General features: G+C 47.3%; 1 protein-coding gene across 6 annotated transcripts in view; it reads left to right on the forward strand.

The window, feature by feature from the left end:
• Positions 1-18,642, forward strand: part of LOC133118079 (ATP-binding cassette sub-family C member 2-like) — a 46,335-nt gene that overhangs the window by 13,033 nt on the left and 14,660 nt on the right. Inside the window, exons 11-22 of one of the 6 annotated variants that reach the window (XM_061227771.1) lie at positions 1,786-1,851; positions 2,317-2,454; positions 2,540-2,686; positions 2,886-2,970; positions 3,382-3,448; positions 4,218-4,344; positions 7,524-7,700; positions 7,893-8,060; positions 8,433-8,628; positions 9,079-9,241; positions 9,301-9,397; positions 9,657-9,876. In XM_061227771.1, coding sequence (XP_061083755.1) covers positions 1,786-1,851; positions 2,317-2,454; positions 2,540-2,686; positions 2,886-2,970; positions 3,382-3,448; positions 4,218-4,344; positions 7,524-7,700; positions 7,893-8,060; positions 8,433-8,628; positions 9,079-9,241; positions 9,301-9,397; positions 9,657-9,876 — 1,651 coding nt within the window. Of the gene's footprint in view, positions 1-1,785; positions 1,852-2,316; positions 2,455-2,539; positions 2,687-2,885; positions 2,971-3,381; positions 3,449-4,217; positions 4,345-7,523; positions 7,701-7,892; positions 8,061-8,432; positions 8,629-9,060; positions 9,242-9,300; positions 9,398-9,656; positions 9,877-18,642 lie in introns of all 6 variants that reach the window. The other 5 variants (XM_061227770.1, XM_061227773.1, XM_061227769.1 and 2 more) reach the window with 5 other exon arrangements.

Raw genomic sequence — 18,642 nt, forward strand, 5'->3', positions numbered from 1 at the left:
GCAACAACAAATTCAACAGAATCTTGTTTGGCAGACGGCCACCAGAACTCACAGCCCAGGAGGTGACTGAACCTAGGGTGACAAATGAGAGGGGAAGAGTACGCCCACTTCAGTATCTGAGTTTGGTGGTGGTGCCACTCTTCGAAGACTAACTTGATGGTGATGTCCCCGGTCGCCAATGCAATAATTTATCTCAGTGGGCGTGAGACGGCAAGAGAAAATGGCACCAGGGGTGCATCTTATTATCAGGAGCTCTTTGGGAGAGTACCGGGTACCCACCTCAATGGTGAACTGGTTCTCTGGATCGAGCATGGTCAGGACAGGGGCAGAAAAGAAAATCTTGAACTTTAGAGCCTCCTCGGCTTCAGGGGACCAGTGGCAGGTGGTCTTGCTGGAAGTGAGGGCTGTGAGAGGGGTGGCAACAGAGCTGGTGTTCCTTAGAAATCACCAGTAAAAGTTGCCAAAGCTTGCGGTTGGTAGGACAGAACCAAGTGAAAAGATCCTTGATCTTTTCTAGGTCCATTTCAAGTTAGCCTCGAGAGACCATGAATCCAAGGAACTGTACCGTAGAGCAGTGAAACTCACATTTATCAGCCTTAGCAAGCAGACGATTCTCGAGCCAGACACCCTTCCACCTGTCCCCTCTCTGATATGCACTAGATAGTAGGCGTTGCGTAAGTCTACTTTGGTGAAGTATCTGCAATTTTGGAGGGAGGAGTAGGCAAAGGACATCAGCGGAATGGAGTAGCGATTCTTGGTGGTGATGTTGTCCTCGGTAGTCGATGCAGGGGCGGAGCAACATGTCCTTCTTTTCCAGTAAAAAGAGTCCAGCTCCAAGTGAGTGAGGAGGACAGATGTATCAGACCCGTTGCGAATGACTGATGTATTTATCCATGGCTTTTCTGGTGCCAAGAGGGGAACAGACATCCCCTGGAAGGGGGGAGGGGGGGACTGGTGCCAGGAAGCAGGTCAGTGGTGCAGTCATTAGAGCGGTGCGAAGGCAGGGAGCAGGGACTTACTGTGAAGACTTGGCCTATGTCATGGTAGACGGTTGGTACATGTCAGGAGGTTGCTGGAGCAGGAGCAGACGGACCAGAGGCTGAGTGGAGGTAGGAAACATGGCAGCAAGCCCAGGATGGTCCCCTGGACCCAGTCTATGAGAGGATTGTGGCCATGGTCAGGTCAGCTTCTTTTCTTTTCATTATAGGATCGATTGCAACATATACTTTGACCCACACTTACATACAACTGTATCTCTCTCATTTTCTTGACATTTATTGTGTCATTGTGTATTGTGTCAACTAGCTTTTAGCTTTGATTAGGATTTTTTACTTAAAATGGCCTTTCCATCACTTTATGTCCAAAATCGGTTCACATTTATGTCTTAGGCACTTGTATAACATTTTGTACAGATAAGATTCTTTCCAAAATAATCAAACCGGCAACCCTCCGACTGCCAGATGACTGCTCTTACTGCCTGAGCCATGTCGCCCCCACTCTGCAGACTTTGGTTGGCTCCTTGCTTCTGATCTCATGACAGCCTTGATCAAGTTTTTATGTAAAAAGTAGTAAATTGGTTACAGTAAAATGTTACTTAAAATGAAATACAGAAATGTCTCTGTAAAACTACATCTTTTGGAAAATGAATATTTGGAAATCTCAAATGTGTTCTTTTATACTAACACACATACACAAAAATACAGGCATACATATATATATATATATATATAATAAAGTTGAGGGTGCCCAAGACTTCTGCACAGAACTGTATTTATTGACTTTCAGATGGAGAACATGAAGTACAAAGATAATCGAATGAAAATTATGAACGAGATGCTGAATGGAATCAAGGTAAAATGTTTTAAAACCCATCATTTCAGATGAAAAACATTTCATCAATAAAACCACCATATTTCTGGAACCAAAACAAAACACACAGAAAGGTTTTCTGTGAACTAGGCAAGCTGAAAAATTATTTTTAGTTCAGGGAAAGAAAACAAAAGCATTCAACAAAGCAATCACATCTTGCTTCTTGACCTTCTATACTGTTTGTTAGAAATACCTCGCAAGCAAGGACCATCAATACTTTTTGTTGAATATGTGTTTTTACTGGGCCTTGATTTTAAGCAAGTTTACAATCATAATTTTTAGATTTCTACTGTTATTACACCCAGACAGTTTGTTCAAATATGATTTATCTCCATATTCATTTTAAAATGTGTATGGTAATTTTACAGCAATTCTTTACAGTGCAGTGTTCTCAAATGGGCGATGTCAGTTTTTAAGTCTCTCCCTCCCTCCCTCTGTCCCTTCCAGACTCTTAAGCTGTATGCCTGGGAGCCCCCGTATGAGGCACAGGTGCAGGAGATCAGAGAGAAGGAGCTGGGAGTGATGAAGAAGTTTGCATACCTCATCTCCATGTCCACTTTTTTTTTTGCCTGTGTGCCTGCTCTGGTGAGTGACTAGCTGCATATATGTAGCTTATCACACAAGTTTACCCTGGTCTAATTTCATTTTCACTACATACTGTATTCTGCAGGTGTCTCTGGCCACCTTTGCTGTGTTTGTGTCGGTGACTCCTGAGAATGTTCTAGATGCTCAGAAGGCCTTCACCTCAATCTCTCTCTTCAACCTCCTGAGCTTCCCCCTGGAAATGTTGCCATTGCTCATCTCTGCTATTGTGCAGGTAAACACAACAGTCGCATAAATACTCCCAGTCCCACACACACACACACACACACACACACACACACACCCATAAGCAGACATATATATGCACCCCCCCACACACACACACACATACTTACAGACAGACATATCCTCAAAAACACACACACACATTAAGCAAGTCTGCAGATCCCTCATGGACATGTATGTGATTCCAGGCAAGTGTGTCTAAAAAACGTTTGGAGAAATTCCTGGGAGCAGAGGACTTGGACAGAAAAACAGTGTGCCATGACTCCAGCTTCAGTAAGTCTACAACAAACACTGTCAGCCATCTTATACAACAGCAGGTCTACAAAGAAGATGGTATAGCATCTTATACTACAGCAGGTCTACAACAAACACTGTTAGCCGTCGTATATAGTAGCAGTAAATCACAAAGAACACTGTCAGCCATCTTTATACAGCTGCACGTCCACAAAGAACGCTGTCAGCCTTTGTGTATAGCAGCAGGTCTATAAAAATGATCATCCGCTAAGCTCAAAGACTATAAAATGTTATCACTTGTTTAGCCACATAAGTCTTCAATAGCTGAATAATAGAAAAAAAGAGAGGAAATGTAATTATATAGATTATATTATATATTGTATTTTTTTACAATATAAGTACGTTTTTGCTCATGTGCACTGATGAAAGTTTTTGTATTTGGCCCATTAGACACAGCTGTGAGTGTGTGTGATGGCACCTTTGCCTGGGGAAAGGATATAGATCCTGTTTTGAAAAGGTGAGTATTCTCGTGGTAGCATTTATCTTTCAATGCTTGGTGAATGCATCCAGACTCATTTTTGTGTATGTACTTTTTTCACAAAATACCTCTCTAAAATGTATTCATGAATTACAGTCAAAATTGTAGGTGGTACAACGGTTTACAGTGCAGTACATGAGTATTTGGACTGTGGTACAATTTCTGTTTTGGCTTTGTACTCCAGCACATTGGATCTGAAATGAAACCATTAATATGCGAGTGCAGCCTGTCACCATTTGAGGCTATTTATATCCATATTGGTCGATCCATATACAAAGTCCCTCCATTTTATGGGACCAAAAGTAATAGCTCTTTCTGATTAGTCAGGTGTATTCAATCGCTCCCTTAGTGCAGGTATAAGAAAGCTTTCAGTATCTAGTCTTGATTCTTGGCATTTGATTGCCTTTGGAGTCTGTTATTGTGCTTGTCAACATAAGGGCCAGATTTGTGCCAATGACAGTCAAGGAAGCCATGAGGCTGAGGGAAAAAAAAGTTGTCTTCTTGCACTGAATATGGTAATTTGTCAACAAATATTCAAATTCATCTATTTGATTTTCTTTTTGGTTAGAATACAATATTTGAATGTAATTTTCTGGTCCGATTCACAGTCCTATTGTGCATGTGAGAATGTGTGCACTTGTGAAAGTGTACAAGCATGTTTGTATGCATGCATGGGCCTGCACGTCTGCATGTTAGCATGCCCTTCTCCTTTAACAGAATGCATGTGTGGCATGTTCCTATGTTGTAGCGTGTCCCTGGACATAAAGCCAGGACGTTTGGTGGCAGTGGTGGGTGCAGTGGGAGCAGGGAAATCCTCCTTGATTTCAGCCATACTAGGAGAGATGCACAGCATCAAGGGATACATCAACATCATGGTGACAAAAAACACATAATCAGCATTATTGTACTCAGTAACATGCACCATCTTCCAGTCAGTATCCAGCTGTTTTTTGGCAGGTGCTGCTCATGCTGTTAATGAGTGCTTCTTAATGGAAAACTAACTGGTCTGTGGGAGCCAGAATTATTACTGATTGGTAGGGGATCAAATACTTATTTCATGCAAAAATACGATAATCAATTTATAAAATGTATATGATGTTGTTATTGTGGATTATTTTGTGATATTCTGTCTCTCAATGTTAAAATGTACCTATGATAAAAAATTTCACACAGTTCCAAAATCAGCAAGGGATCAAATAATTATTGCCCCACTGTATATGTTGATTGTTACATTACATTACAAGGCATTTAGCAGATGCTCTTATCCAGAGCGACGCACAACGAAGTGCAGATCAAACACAAGTACAAGTGCGAAGAGGACCTGAGAGGACAGTACAGTTCCGAGTCCAGGTGTAACCATACAGATATAATCGGAACCCTTGAAGAATACATCAACTTCCAAACTAGCATACCCCAGTTGGCAGCTAGAATACCCCGAGTACAACAATACAATAGCTAATACAAAAAGCAACAATATCTATACAACTATATAAGTGCCATTACAGTCTATGGCATATATAAGGCTAATCATGGTGGTGAGTGAGGGAGGGAAAGGTGTAGCCTGAAGAGATGAGTCTTCAGTCTGCACTTGAAAGAGGTCAGGGACTCTGCCATTCTGACATCCACCGGGGGGACCAGGACAGACAGCAGTCGTGAGCGAGAAGTGCAGGTGTGGCGAGGGGGAGGCACCAGATGGCACGAAGTGGCAGAATATATACAGTGGCTGATCCCTTAACTGCCTGGTACACGAGCACCAAAATATTTAATTTGATGCAAGCCATAACAGGCAGCCAGTGGAGGTTGCTGAGCAGGGAGGTGACATGTGAATGTCTGGGAACATTGAATACCAGACGGGCTGCAGCATTCTGGATCAGTTGTAGGGGTCTGATGGCAGATGCTGGAAGGCCAGCCAGCAGAGAATTGCAATAGTCCCGGCAGGACAGGACCATTGCTTGGACAAGGAGCTGATTGGAGTAGGTGGTGAGAAAGGGTTGGATTCTCCAGATGTTGTACAGGAAGAACCTGCACGCCCGGGTCACTGTAGCAATGTTCTCGGAGAAGGACAGCCTGTTGTCCATCACCACTCCAAGATTTCTTGCACTAGGGGATGAGGTCACTGTGGTATCCCCTAGTGAGATGGAAAAATCGGAGAAGGGAGAGGTTAGAGCAGGGATGAAGATTACTTCCGTCTTACCTGGGTTGAGCTTTAGATGGTGGTTGCCCATCCAGCTCTGGATGTCTCTCAGGCAGGCGGAGATATGGGTAGAGACCTGTGTGTCTGATGGGGGAAAGGAGAGAAAGAGTTGGGTGTCATCGGCATAACAATGATATGAGTTGCCATGAACAGAGATAACAGGGCCAAGGGATCTTGTGTAAATGGAGAAGAGGAGGGGTCCGAGGTTGAGCCCTGGGGGACTCCTGTAACAAGGGGGCGAGGGGTTGACACTCTTCCAGCCCAGGACACCTGGGAGGACCGACCAGAGATTTAATCCAGTCTAAGGCTGTGCCACAGATCCCTGTAGATGCCAGGGAGGCTAAGAGGATGGGGTGGTTGACCGTGTCGAACGCCGCAGAGAGGTCGAGAAGGATCAGGACAGAGGAGAGGGAGTTTGCTCTATGCAGGAGGGGTCTAGAGTGGGTTTCTATTGAATGATGAGGGAAAGCAGCCAGAGGACAGAAAGGAGTTAACAAGGGAGGTGACAAACGGGAGGATGTCAGGTGTGATTGCCTGAAGGGGGTTTGAGGGGATGGGGTCCAGGACACAAGTAGTAGGGCGGTGGGAGAGCAGGAGGTGAGACACATCAGCATCTGTAAGGGAACAGAAAGAGGAGAAACAGGGGGCAGGCACAGAAGTGGTGGTGGTCGCGAAGGTGCTGCAGATATCTGTGACCTTCTCGTCAATAAATACTGCAAAGTCATCAGCAGTGAGGGAGGACTGAGATGGTGGGGGAGGTGTGCTGAGGAGAGAGGAGAAAATGGAGTTGAGAGTTGACGAGGGTTAGAAGTGGAATTCTGGATTTTTGTTTGCTAGTAATTTCTTTTGGCATTGGTGATAGCGGAGGAGAATGCTGCCAGGAGAGACTGGTAGGAAGACAGGTCCAATGGGTCTTTTGATTTCCTCCACTTCCTCTCAGCCGCACGTAGGCTGGGCCTGGAGGAACGTTGAAGGATGGAAACCCATGGGCCGGGAGGGGAGGATCGAGCAGGCCTGGAGACAAGAGGACAGACAGAGTCAAGGGCTGAGGAGAGAGAGGAAAGCAGGGCGGAAGATGCAGAATCGGTGGGTAGTTTGGAGAAGGATTCAAGAGGAGGTAGAGAAGCGGTGACTCTGGGGGCAAGTGAGGAGGGTGATAGAGAGCGGAGGTTACAGCAGACAGAAACAGTGGGGGTGAGAGAAGGGGATGGAGGCAGAGGAGCTAGGGGGATGGAGAAGGAAATGAAGTGGTGATCAGACATGTGTAAAAGGGTAACAGTCAGGTTAGAAGAGGATCAGTTCCTCAGAAAGATCAGGTCGAGAAGGTTTCCAGCTTTGTGTGTTGCATAACAAAATGCAATTTGACTAACACTAACATGGCAATTTGACTAACAAATCTACAACAGCTGATAAACTCACAAGGTTTCCTTAATACCTAATGCTCACACGCAAAAAACAGAAACACTACTTAAGCTCTCTGGAGGTCTTCAACAACTACACGCGCCTAGTGGACAAAATGCACTTCTCATTCACAATTGTCAAGTTAAAATGACTGCTCTCCTCATGAAATGCATCCATAAGTGAAATTAAACATCACATTCCCTCTCCTGCATGTGTGTGCAGATGTTTCTAACTGTACAAGCAAGTAACAGGGGTAACCTCAAATTATAATTATTTCATTATCATAGTCTATTTGCTATTTTGTTTTATTAGGACTTTTTCTTCATCCCCTTTTCTCAATTATTGTGTGTTTCTGTATTATGAATACTTTATAAATATTATGAATGCTTTGGTAGTGCCTTTTTGTCATGCCCAAAATGTCACTTCCAATTTGTATTTGAATCTGCTTGTTCTGTTCAGGGCTCTGTGGCCTACGTTCCCCAGCAGGCCTGGATCCAGAATGCCACTCTGAGGGACAACATCCTGTTTGGATCAGCGCTGGAGGAGGCCCGCTTCCAGAAGGTTCTGGATGCCTGTGCCCTGGTGCCAGACCTTGAGCTGCTTCCTGGAGGGGACCAGACAGAGATTGGCGAAAAGGTGGTGCTTAATCTGATTTACTTCAGTGAAATATCCATCTGTATAAATTGATCATATTCTGTCTAAGTGAGTCTTGCACAGTGCGTACATTAACTTGAAATGTTTTGAGATTTCTGGATATCTGTATAATCCTGTCGATCATGAGAGAGCCTTATGTGCTGAGCGTATAACTGTCCATGTGGTGTCCTCCAGGGGATAAATCTGAGTGGTGGGCAGAAGCAGAGGGTCAGCATGGCTAGGGCGGTCTACAGCTCAGCAGACATTTTCCTGCTGGATGACCCCTTGTCAGCTGTTGACTCCCATGTTGGAAAGCATCTGTTCAACGAAGTGGTGGGCCCCAACGGGCTGCTCAAGGACAAGGTCAGTGGAACTCAATTCACACAATGAGCAGGACTACCACAAACACTACTATCACTAGCACTACAACTGCAACGACCACAAACACTACAATCACTAGCACTACAACCGCTACTAACATGATCACTGCTATCGCTAGCACTACAACTGCTACTGCCATGACCACTAATATCACTAGCACTCCTGCCCCTGATACCATGGCCACTACTAAAGCTGGCACAATTGTGGAGTACAGAGCCAAATCAAGAAAATAATTATTTACTCATTACTTATGGAGCTCACTGTATATTATACTGAAAACCGTTCTTTGTGAGATTGAATCTGGGCAAAAAGGGCTGGGAAATATCTCTGCTAGCAGGTGTCGTGCCTCCACAGACCCGTATCCTGGTCACGCACGGGGTCAGCTTCCTGCCGCAGGTGGACGAGATTGTAGTTCTGGTGGACGGGAAGGTGTCAGAGATTGGGTCCTATAACAACCTGAAGGCTAGTGGCGGGGCTTTCTCCGAATTTCTGCGCACCTACGCCATGGAGAGCAGCCAGGACCACAGCCAGCCAGGTTTGTGTAACCACTGTACCGCGTAATGGGCTCGAAAAACATAAGAATACAAAGCAAGGAGAACTTGCTACAGATGAGCAGGCCTTTGTGTGAGGCTACTGCTGGGGGCAGCCTGTAGTGTAGTGGCTAAGGTGCTAGTGGTTGGTGGTTCAAGCCCCAATGTAGCCACAATAACTCCCCGAGTACAAATTACCTCATGGGGTTCAATGAACTTGATCTTCATCTCTCAAAGGTCTGTTCTCTGGAGAGAACAGGAACAGCTGAGCCTAGCCTAAAAGGAAGCTGCTCATCCACTCCTCCTTCCATTATAGTTAACTATCGATTGAATAGCAGCCCCTCTCCAACCACCCTCCATCAGCCAAACCAGATTCTGGAAGCTGTGGGATATGCAGTTTGTGTGCGGTGGCAAAAGTTTTATAGAGCTGATGTCTATCTGTGTGAGGTCAGGTTCAGATGTGACATCAGGTTCAGACAAGAAGGAGATGGACGGAGTTCCTGAGCGCCAGGAACCCCAGGTGGATTGCTCTACTGAGGACGTGGTCTCTGCGACGGTGAACAGAGAAAACAGCCTCCGGCATAGCCAGTACAAGGCCAGGTATACAATTACTAATTATATCAGACAGGTGCCGTACCAAATGTGTTTTTCAGTTTTTTTTGCATCTTCTCTTGTTATTTTTTTCATCCAAGGCTAAAAAAACATAGCTCAGTGAAGAAGCTCAAAGACGTTCCTCCTTCAAATAAGGGCCAGAACTTAATAGAGAAAGAAGCCATGGAAACTGGAAAGGTGGGACCACATTTCACTTACCTTTTAGGCATTAGAGGAAACCACATGATTATCAATACCAGTGAACCCTGTTCCTGTCGGTCGATCCTCTTATATATTTCACTCTAACCCAGTGGTCCTCACTTCTGGTCCTGGAGAACCGTAAGGTGTGCTGGTTTTTGTTTTCACCATAATATCTGCAACCAATTTAGAACCAAGAAAGCAGGTGAGGTAACTGTAATTAACTGCCTGAATTGATCAATGAAAATGTTTTCCCCAGGTGAAATTCTCCATGTACCTGCAGTACTTGAAGGCCATGGGCTGGGGATACTGCATCATAGTTTTTGTAGTCTACCTCCTTCAGAATATTGCCTTTATTGGCCAGAATCTATGGCTGAGTGACTGGACCAATGATTCGGCCAAATATGAAAATGACACTTACCCCAACTCTGTGAGGGACATGAGGGTGGGCGTCTTTGGTGCCCTTGGGGTGGCACAAGGTATGATTACTTTGCTCCATCTCTTCTATATTTAAAGATTCAAGCATCTGTCTCTGCCTAGGCAAGGTAGTCATTCTAGCACACCTTTAAAGAGCTACAATGGCTCTAAAGAGCTTAAATTGTATTTAATAAGAACAAAATAAAACATAATGTCGAAGGTCAACAATATCAAGAATATTGGAACAGCAAGGTCAATTTCTTTGTTTTTGCTATGTACTGAAGACAATTGAGTTTGAGGTCAAAATATGTACGAAAGATGAATTTCAGCTTTTATTTCCTGGTATTTTTATCTATATTTGTTAAACAACTTAACATATCACCTTTTGCATCAGACCACCCAATTTATAGTAGCAAAATTGGAACAGGTGATTGACAGTTGTTTCTTGTTGCCCAGATGTTGTAGCCTTGGGTTTTTCCTGTGAAGACTGCATTTGTGTTAGAAAAGATAAATCAATATAAAGACCAAAGAGCTGTCTTTAGGAGAAAAGCAAACCATTTGAAGCTTAGAAAAGAGGAATTGCTTGGGCTTGCATGGTTGCTTCTGGAGTGGGCTCGCTAGTCTTTATTGATGATGTAATGTCATGATGGTAGCAGCAGGATGAATTCAGAAGTCTACAAAAATATTCTGTCTGAGAAATGCGACCAAACTAACTGGCAGTAACTTCATCATGTAGCAAGACAATGACCCAAAACACACTGCCAGCACAACAAAGGTGTCACGTTTCAGGTCTGTCTCGCCATGTTTTATGTTTATTCATGTTGTCTTAGTCACGTAGTGTCTTATCATGTATTATGTTAGTCTAGGTTCGTCATGTTGTTTACTTTATTTCTTGTTACGATTTATTTTCTCGTCATGTCTAGTTATGTTTCGTTACGATTATATTACCTTGTTATGTTGAATGGTTATCGTCTTAGTTTCGTTTTGTATTATGTTTTGATTTATGTTTATTGTTACGTTAACTGGTCGTTGTTTATGCATACACTTTTACATGTCTTTCCGCAAACCTTGCGTTCCGCCTTTTCTCTCTCGCTCCTTCTGTCATTCACTCCCTAATTATTTCCATTTGTCTATTTACTAAAACGACTAACGCTAGATCAGGATTGGGTAGAAACTAACAAGACTAATCATGTGTTCATGTTACCTTACGTTTCTCGTGCATGTCATTTACTAATTTACTAATGCTAGGGCAGGATAGGTTTATTACTAACGATTACTAATCTCCTTGTTAAACTTGTCATCCATCGCACCTGTTTTCCATTTCCTTGCTACGCTCTAACTAATTGTCTACACCTGTCTACACCCGCATTTATAGCCCAGTCGCGCAACTGTTCTTCGCGAAATTGTCAGCCTCTTGAACTCCAAAGCAACTCTTGAGCATTACTATTATTGATTACACGTTACGATCCAAGCCTGTTTACCGACCATAGTTTATTGATTACTGTTTTGTTGGCCACCGCTTGTTTTTGACCACGTCCTCGCCTACCGTCTTTGTACTTTTGCCTCGCTGATTGTTTTATGGTTTCGACTTCCGCATCGCCCTCGACTACGACTCTGCCTGCCGTCCGCCTGTACTTCAGCCCCGCTGACAGCTCTCCTGCTACCGGACCTCCCTGCACGTTTACCGACTACGAGTTTGCCTCTTCCCTCGGCACCGTGCCTTTTGTTTGTTTATCGTCTGTTTGGCTGGATCTACGTGTATGGACTTTGCTTGTTGTGACTACGCTCCTGGGATTCGTCCCAAATAAAGCCCTGACGGGACTTTATTCCATTATTGTTTCTGAGTCGTGCATTTTGGGTCCAACCCCCACGCACCCGTATCAGAACAATTTCGCCAACATGGACCCGGCTGACTCAACCGCCATGTTCTACGCCCTCCAGGAACAAGGCGCCATCGTCCAGCAACACTCTCTAGGAATCTCCGAACTTCGTCTGGAGATTCGAGAGCTGTGTGCCGAGATGAGGAGCCTCGCCATTGCGGTTCAGCCACACCCACTGGAAGAACCTGCCAACCCGCCTCCACCTCCACCTTCCAACCCCATGGGAACCTGGCAATTCCGGGAGCCACAACAACCCCCCCCGGAGAGGTTCGGCGGAGAACCTGAGAGATGCAAGGCATTCCTGCTCCAGTGCGACTTTGTGTTCCGGCAGCAACCTCAGACCTACAACAGCGATGACCGCCGGATCGGCTACGTGATGGGATTACTGAAGGGGAGAGCCTTGGACTGGGCGACAACTGTGTGGTCCGGGGGTTCATTCCCTCCCCGGTACCCGGAGTTTGCTGAGGAGATCCGCAAGGTCTTCCAGCATGCATCCAGTGACCAAGAGCCACCCCAGCGTCTGATCGCCCTTCGCCAAGGCAGGAGAACTGCGGCGGACCATTCCATTGACTTCCGCACTCTCGCGGCAGCCACCAACTGGAATGATGCGGCCCTGGCAAACCTGTTCCTGGCCAGCCTGAGTGAGGCACTCCAGGACGAGTTGGCACGTCTCGAACCCATCATTCAGTTCGACCCACTCGTCCGTGCTGCCATCCGTTTGGACAACCGTGCCAGACAACGCCGGATTGAGAGACAGGTCCCACCCACCCAGGCATACCCCAGGCGAGGGTTAAGTCCCCGACCGGAGGAGAAGCTAGCCGAAGGAGTTGAACCCATGGACCTTTCCCGTGCAGGCATGAAAGTATCGCCTGAGGAACGGACGCGTCGGAGAGCAACCGGTTCCTGCTTCTATTGTGGGAAGCTGGGACACACCCAAGTTCGGTGCACCCTCCGGCCCAAGAACTCTGCCTCATCTGTTGAGGTGAAAGTGCTCAACAGATATGAGGGGGCTGCCAGGAACGACCATCGCTCCACGCTTACGGCCATGTTGATGCTTCCCGACAGAGCAATCCAGGTTAACGCATTGGTGGATTCTGGAGCTGACGCGAACCTCATTGACGAAATGATGGCCATGGAATTGGACATTCCCACCCTCCCACTACCCCACCCCGAGAATGCTCGGTCATTGGACGGAAAGACGTTCTGCCGCATGACCCACATCACCAAACCCATTCAGCTGATCATTTCTGGAAACCACCACGAGATGATTCAGTTCCGTGTCATCCGGTCCCCTAACGACCAGCTCATTTTGGGATTACCCTGGCTCCAGAGACACAACCCCACCATTGACTGGAGTTCATGCCAGATTCAAGCCTGGAGTCGTGAGTGTCACCAATCCTGCCTACGATCCGCTCCTGCACCAGCAGAGGGTGCACCCAACCCACCACAGGTCCCCAAGCCCTCCCTAGAGAAGGTGCCCACCCCTTACCATGACCTAGGCACGGTCTTCTCCAAGACACAGGCACAGACGGTTCCCCCTCATCGACCCTACGACTGCGCCATCGAGCTGCTACCCGGTTCCACACTCCCCTCAAGTCGTTTATACAAAGTCTCCAGACCTGAGAGGGAGGCCATGGAGAAATACATCCGGGACTGCCTAGCCAATGGACTGATTCGCCCATCCTCCTCACCTGTGGGCGCCGGATTCTTCTTCGTGCAGAAGAAGGATGGCTCATTGCGTCCCTGTATTGACTTCAGAGAACTCAACATTACAATAAAAAACAAATACCCTCTGCCATTGATGGACTCTGCCTTTCACCCTCTACACGATGCCACGATCTTCACCAAGTTAGACCTACGCAATGCCTACCACCTGGTTCGTATCCGAGAAGGTGATGAGTGGAAAACCGCCTTCAATACCTCCCTTGGACACTTTGAGTACCTGGTCATGCCATTCGGCCTCACTAACGCACCTGCTGTGTTCCAGGCGCTAGTCAATGATGTTCTTCGGGACTTACTGGGCCGACACGTATTTGTTTACCTGGACGACATTCTAATTTACTCTACCAATGCCAAGGAACATGAGATTCACGTCAGGCAAGTTCTCCAGAGACTTTTGGAGAACAAATTGTTTGTCAAGGCGGAGAAGTGTGTCTTCCACACCGACACTGTCGAGTTCCTTGGCTTCATTCTGGAGAAGGGACAGATCAGGGCGGATCCCAAGAAGATTCAAGCGTTCACTGACTGGCCTACGCCTTCCACCCGGAAACAACTCCAACGCTTCTTGGGATTCGCCAACTTTTACCGCAGATTCGTAAGATCCTACAGCCAAGTTGTCTCCCCCCTCACCAAGCTCACATCCACTGCCATGCCATTCCGTTGGGGCCCCGAAGCAGATGGGGCATTTGTAAAGATTAAGAGACTGTTCTCTACCGCCCCTATCCTGGTGCACCCGGATCCCACTCGCCAGTTTATTGTGGAGACTGATGCCTCTGACACTGGGGTGGGAGCCGTGCTGTCACAAATCTCTGCCTCCGACAACCGGTTACACCCATGTGCCTTCTTCTCCAAGAAACTCTCACCAGCGGAGAGAAATTATGACGTGGGAAATCGAGAACTCCTCGCAGTCAAACTGGCACTAGAGGAGTGGAGGCATTGGCTGGAGGGATCCGAGAAGTCTTTCATCGTCTGGACCGACCATAAGAACTTGGCGTACCTCCAGACGGCCAAAAGACTGAACTCACGCCAAGCCAGATGGGCGCTGTTCTTCGGAAGATTCAACTTCACTCTCACTTACCGCCCGGGTTCTAAGAACGTCAAGCCAGATGCCCTATCCCGACAATTCGACACCTGTCCTGAGCGTGAGGCACCTGAGAACATCCTCCCGGGTTCCTGCACTGTCGCATCCGTAACCTGGAAGATTGAGGCTGTTATCCAGAGGGCTCTACGGGAGGAACCCGATCCCAGGTCCAACCCAGGAATACGCCTCTATGTCCCATCAGCTGCTCGGACACAGGTGCTCCAATGGGCTCATTCATTTCCCCTGTCCTGCCATCCCGGCTTTACCCGCACTTTGGCGGTGCTTAAGCGAAAGTTCTGGTGGAGCACCATGATCCCCGACACCAGACACTTCATCAAGGCATGCACCACCTGTGCCAGAAGCAAGGCCTCCCACCAAGCCCCTGCTGGTCTGCTCCAACCTCTGCCCGTGCCCAGCCGACCCTGGAGCCACATTGGGGTGGATTTTGTTACCGGACTTCCCCCTTCCGAAGGTAACACCACCATCCTCACCGTGGTGGATCGATTTAGTAAAGCAGCCCACTTCATCCCCCTACCTGGATTACCCACCTCCCAAGAGACTGCGGACGTTCTGATTAAGGAAGTGTTCCGCATCCACGGAATCCCCTCAGACATTGTATCCGACCGGGGCCCACAATTCATCTCTCAAGTGTGGAAAGCTTTCTGTCTGGCCCTCGGTGCCACGGCCAGCCTCTCATCCGGCTATCACCCCCAGTCCAATGGGCAAACCGAGAGGGCCAACCAGGATTTGGGAGCCGCACTTCGTTGTGTCTCAACCCAGAATCCGGCTTCTTGGAGCAAGATGCTCACCTGGGTTGAGTACGCGCATAACACCCTGCCCTGCGCCGCCACTGGAAAGTCTCCCTTCGAGATCTCTCTTGGCTACCAACCTCCACTGTTTCCTGACCAGGAAGCTGAGATTGCTGTTCCCTCCCTCGCCACCCACATGAAGCGCTGTGCTAAGATCTGGAGGGATGCCAAGGCCGCGCTCTTACGCACGGCAGATCGTAATCGGCGCTTTGCTGATCGCCACCGCACACCAGCACCAGCCTACAAACCAGGTGACTCCGTCTGGCTGTCCACTAAGGACATTCCCCTCCAAGCCACATCGCACAAACTACAACCCTGCTTCATTGGCCCCTTTAAGATCCACACCATTATCAATCCATCTTCTGTTAAACTGTCACTCCCCGCTTCACTTAAGATTCACCCTACATTCCACGTTTCATGTATTAAGCCTGTATCCTCTCACCCCCTTTGTCCCCCCGATCCCCCACCCCCTCCCCCCCGCATCATTGATAACCACCCTGCATTCACCGTGAAAAAGCTCTTGAACATTCGTAAGAGGGGCCGTGGTGTGCAATATCTGGTTGACTGGGAGGGCTATGGCCCTGAGGAGCATTCCTGGGTAGCTCCCAGTCTCATCCTAGATAAGACATTGATCAAGGACTTCCATCGTGACCACCCTGATAAATTCCAAGGACCGCCAGGAGTCGGTCGTTAAGGGGGGGGTCCTGTCACGTTTCAGGTCTGTCTCGCCATGTTTTATGTTTATTCATGTTGTCTTAGTCACGTAGTGTCTTATCATGTATTATGTTAGTCTAGGTTCGTCATGTTGTTTACTTTATTTCTTGTTACGATTTATTTTCTCGTCATGTCTAGTTATGTTTCGTTACGATTATATTACCTTGTTATGTTGAATGGTTATCGTCTTAGTTTCGTTTTGTATTATGTTTTGATTTATGTTTATTGTTACGTTAACTGGTCGTTGTTTATGCATACACTTTTACATGTCTTTCCGCAAACCTTGCGTTCCGCCTTTTCTCTCTCGCTCCTTCTGTCATTCACTCCCTAATTATTTCCATTTGTCTATTTACTAAAACGACTAACGCTAGATCAGGATTGGGTAGAAACTAACAAGACTAATTGTACAAAAGGCTCAGGACTTCTATTCTGTTTATTTCTCCTTTTCATGCTTATGAACTTTTAATTTGATATTCCCAGCACCTACGTTAAGACGCGAGACCTATTGTTTACTTTTGGCTGGCGCGCTGTTGAAGTAGCAACTTCATTGCTCTCCGTGTTGTCTGAGCAAAGTATACCCGGTAGCTTAAAGTGTGCGTCTATGAACGAAGTAAGTTTTCTAATATGAAGTTAAGGCTGTATGTTAAGCTATGAAACGTGTTGGGAGAAGTGAATTGCCTGTTGCTAGTTTAAGCGAGGGAGAAAAATGTTCGCACTTATAGCATTTACTACCGTGTTGGCTGACGTTATTATTAGCTGCTAAATTACGCGTATTGTGCCAGCACACAGACCTTTATCCGGCGCATATATGCCAAATGTGTTATTTGGTTTATCTGTATGCTTAGTTTGCTTAGTACTGTGTAAGGACATAGTTTACTGGTATTATCTAGCTGGTCATTTGCCTGCTTGTTCCTCGGTGATGCTGCAAGCTGACTAGCTTGTTAAATATGACACATGCATGCGTGCTACATTGTAGCCCTATGCTTATTATTATTTCTCTTTATTTTCAGAACCACACACTAGCCATCTACTCAATGTAGAGAAAGAACTGGAATATACACACACCTTGTTGCAATGTGATATCTGGTGGATAATACAAGTGATTGCATCCAACCCGTCTCCTCATTCTGTGTCCTCTCTCACGTGCGCCCCTCCTGCCCTGAACATTCTGGCCTTGAAGTAGTGTTCTGGCCGACACTCCAGATTGTGTGCGGTGTTAAAATACAAACAGCCCTATACTGTCCTACCCATCCATAGAGTCTAACCCATCTACTAACCCTCACCCACATTAATGGTCCTTCGAGCCGGATCTACATTGCACTCAATCTAGCTCAATATGGATGTTCATGGATATGAAGCCCGTGGTGGGCGCCCCAGACGCCCCCCTCTTCGTTTTGAAGACTATGAGGTCAATCTCCATGGCCTTGAATCGCACTGGCGCAGACACGACAGAGAACAGATGACTCACATGAAGGGAGCGGCCGAGAAGACCACCCTCACCTCTCAGTATTCTACTCCACTACGCCCGCCGCTGAACCGGGATGCTGCCCTCAAAATCGAAGCATGCTACGCACTCAAAGGTCTGCTGCATGACCAGGAGGAACAGCTAGCCCACCAGCTACATCAAGACGGAGGAGAAGAGAGGTCACGTGGTCATCTTACCCCCGGTTATGGCCTGCGCCACGAAACCCAGCAAGCCGCAGTCATCACAACAGAGTTAGAGGAGATCCAGCATGAGCGGCGCCTGCTTCAGCAGTCTCATCAGCGTATGTCAGCCGACCTGGAAGAACTAAAAGAAGTCCGCGCAGACCTGCAACAGCTGGTCAGTGCTGCGCGCAGCCTCCAACAGTCACAAGAAGTGTCTGACAACCACCTGAACCCAGTGAAAGCCGATGAGGATGATGACTGGCCCCTACCGCCACCGCCGCTATGCGACGGAGATGCAACTAGCAACCAACCTGAGATTGAACGCCTCGACAGACTTATGATTGAACTGCAAGAAATGAAAGCTGAAACTTTAGCAGCCAAGCAGAACCAGTCAACACCAGACCAGCTGCGGCCAGCAGGCCCAGACCAGAGACCCACCAGGGCTAGCCACCCCATGTATGCTCCCGCGGCTATCCCGCTACAGCCTCCTGCCTGGTCCGGTGTGGCTTCAGCACCACACAGGTACACCTCCACGCCATATGAAGTGCCTGTAAACCCACCAGTACGCCGCCAACAGCCTCCTCAGCACCCTCTCTACACACCAAGTTGGCCATCCTTGTACCCAAGGCCATCTTATCAGAGCCCCAGTTTGGACACAGCGTACCGTGGCCCTCGTCCAACCATTCCCAACCTCTCACATCGAGACCCTGGTGAGTTTGCCCACCTCAAGATCGCCTTAGAGAACTTGTTACCCCCTTACAGCTCAGAAGTGTTTAAGTATCAAGTGCTCACAGACCACCTTAAGCTGGAGGAGGCCAAACTGATTGCTGACGCTTACCTCCACTCCCGTACACCCTTTACTGACACCATGATGGCTCTGAATGAGAAGTTTGGCCAACCACACCAGTTAGCGCTGAAGCGAATTGCCACAGTAATGGACTCACCCGACATCAGGCGTGGAAATGTGGCTGCCTTCGA

The sequence above is a fragment of the Conger conger genome, chromosome 18 (genome assembly GCF_963514075.1).
Source record: "Conger conger chromosome 18, fConCon1.1, whole genome shotgun sequence".
NCBI classification, from domain to species: Eukaryota; Metazoa; Chordata; class Actinopteri; order Anguilliformes; family Congridae; genus Conger; species Conger conger.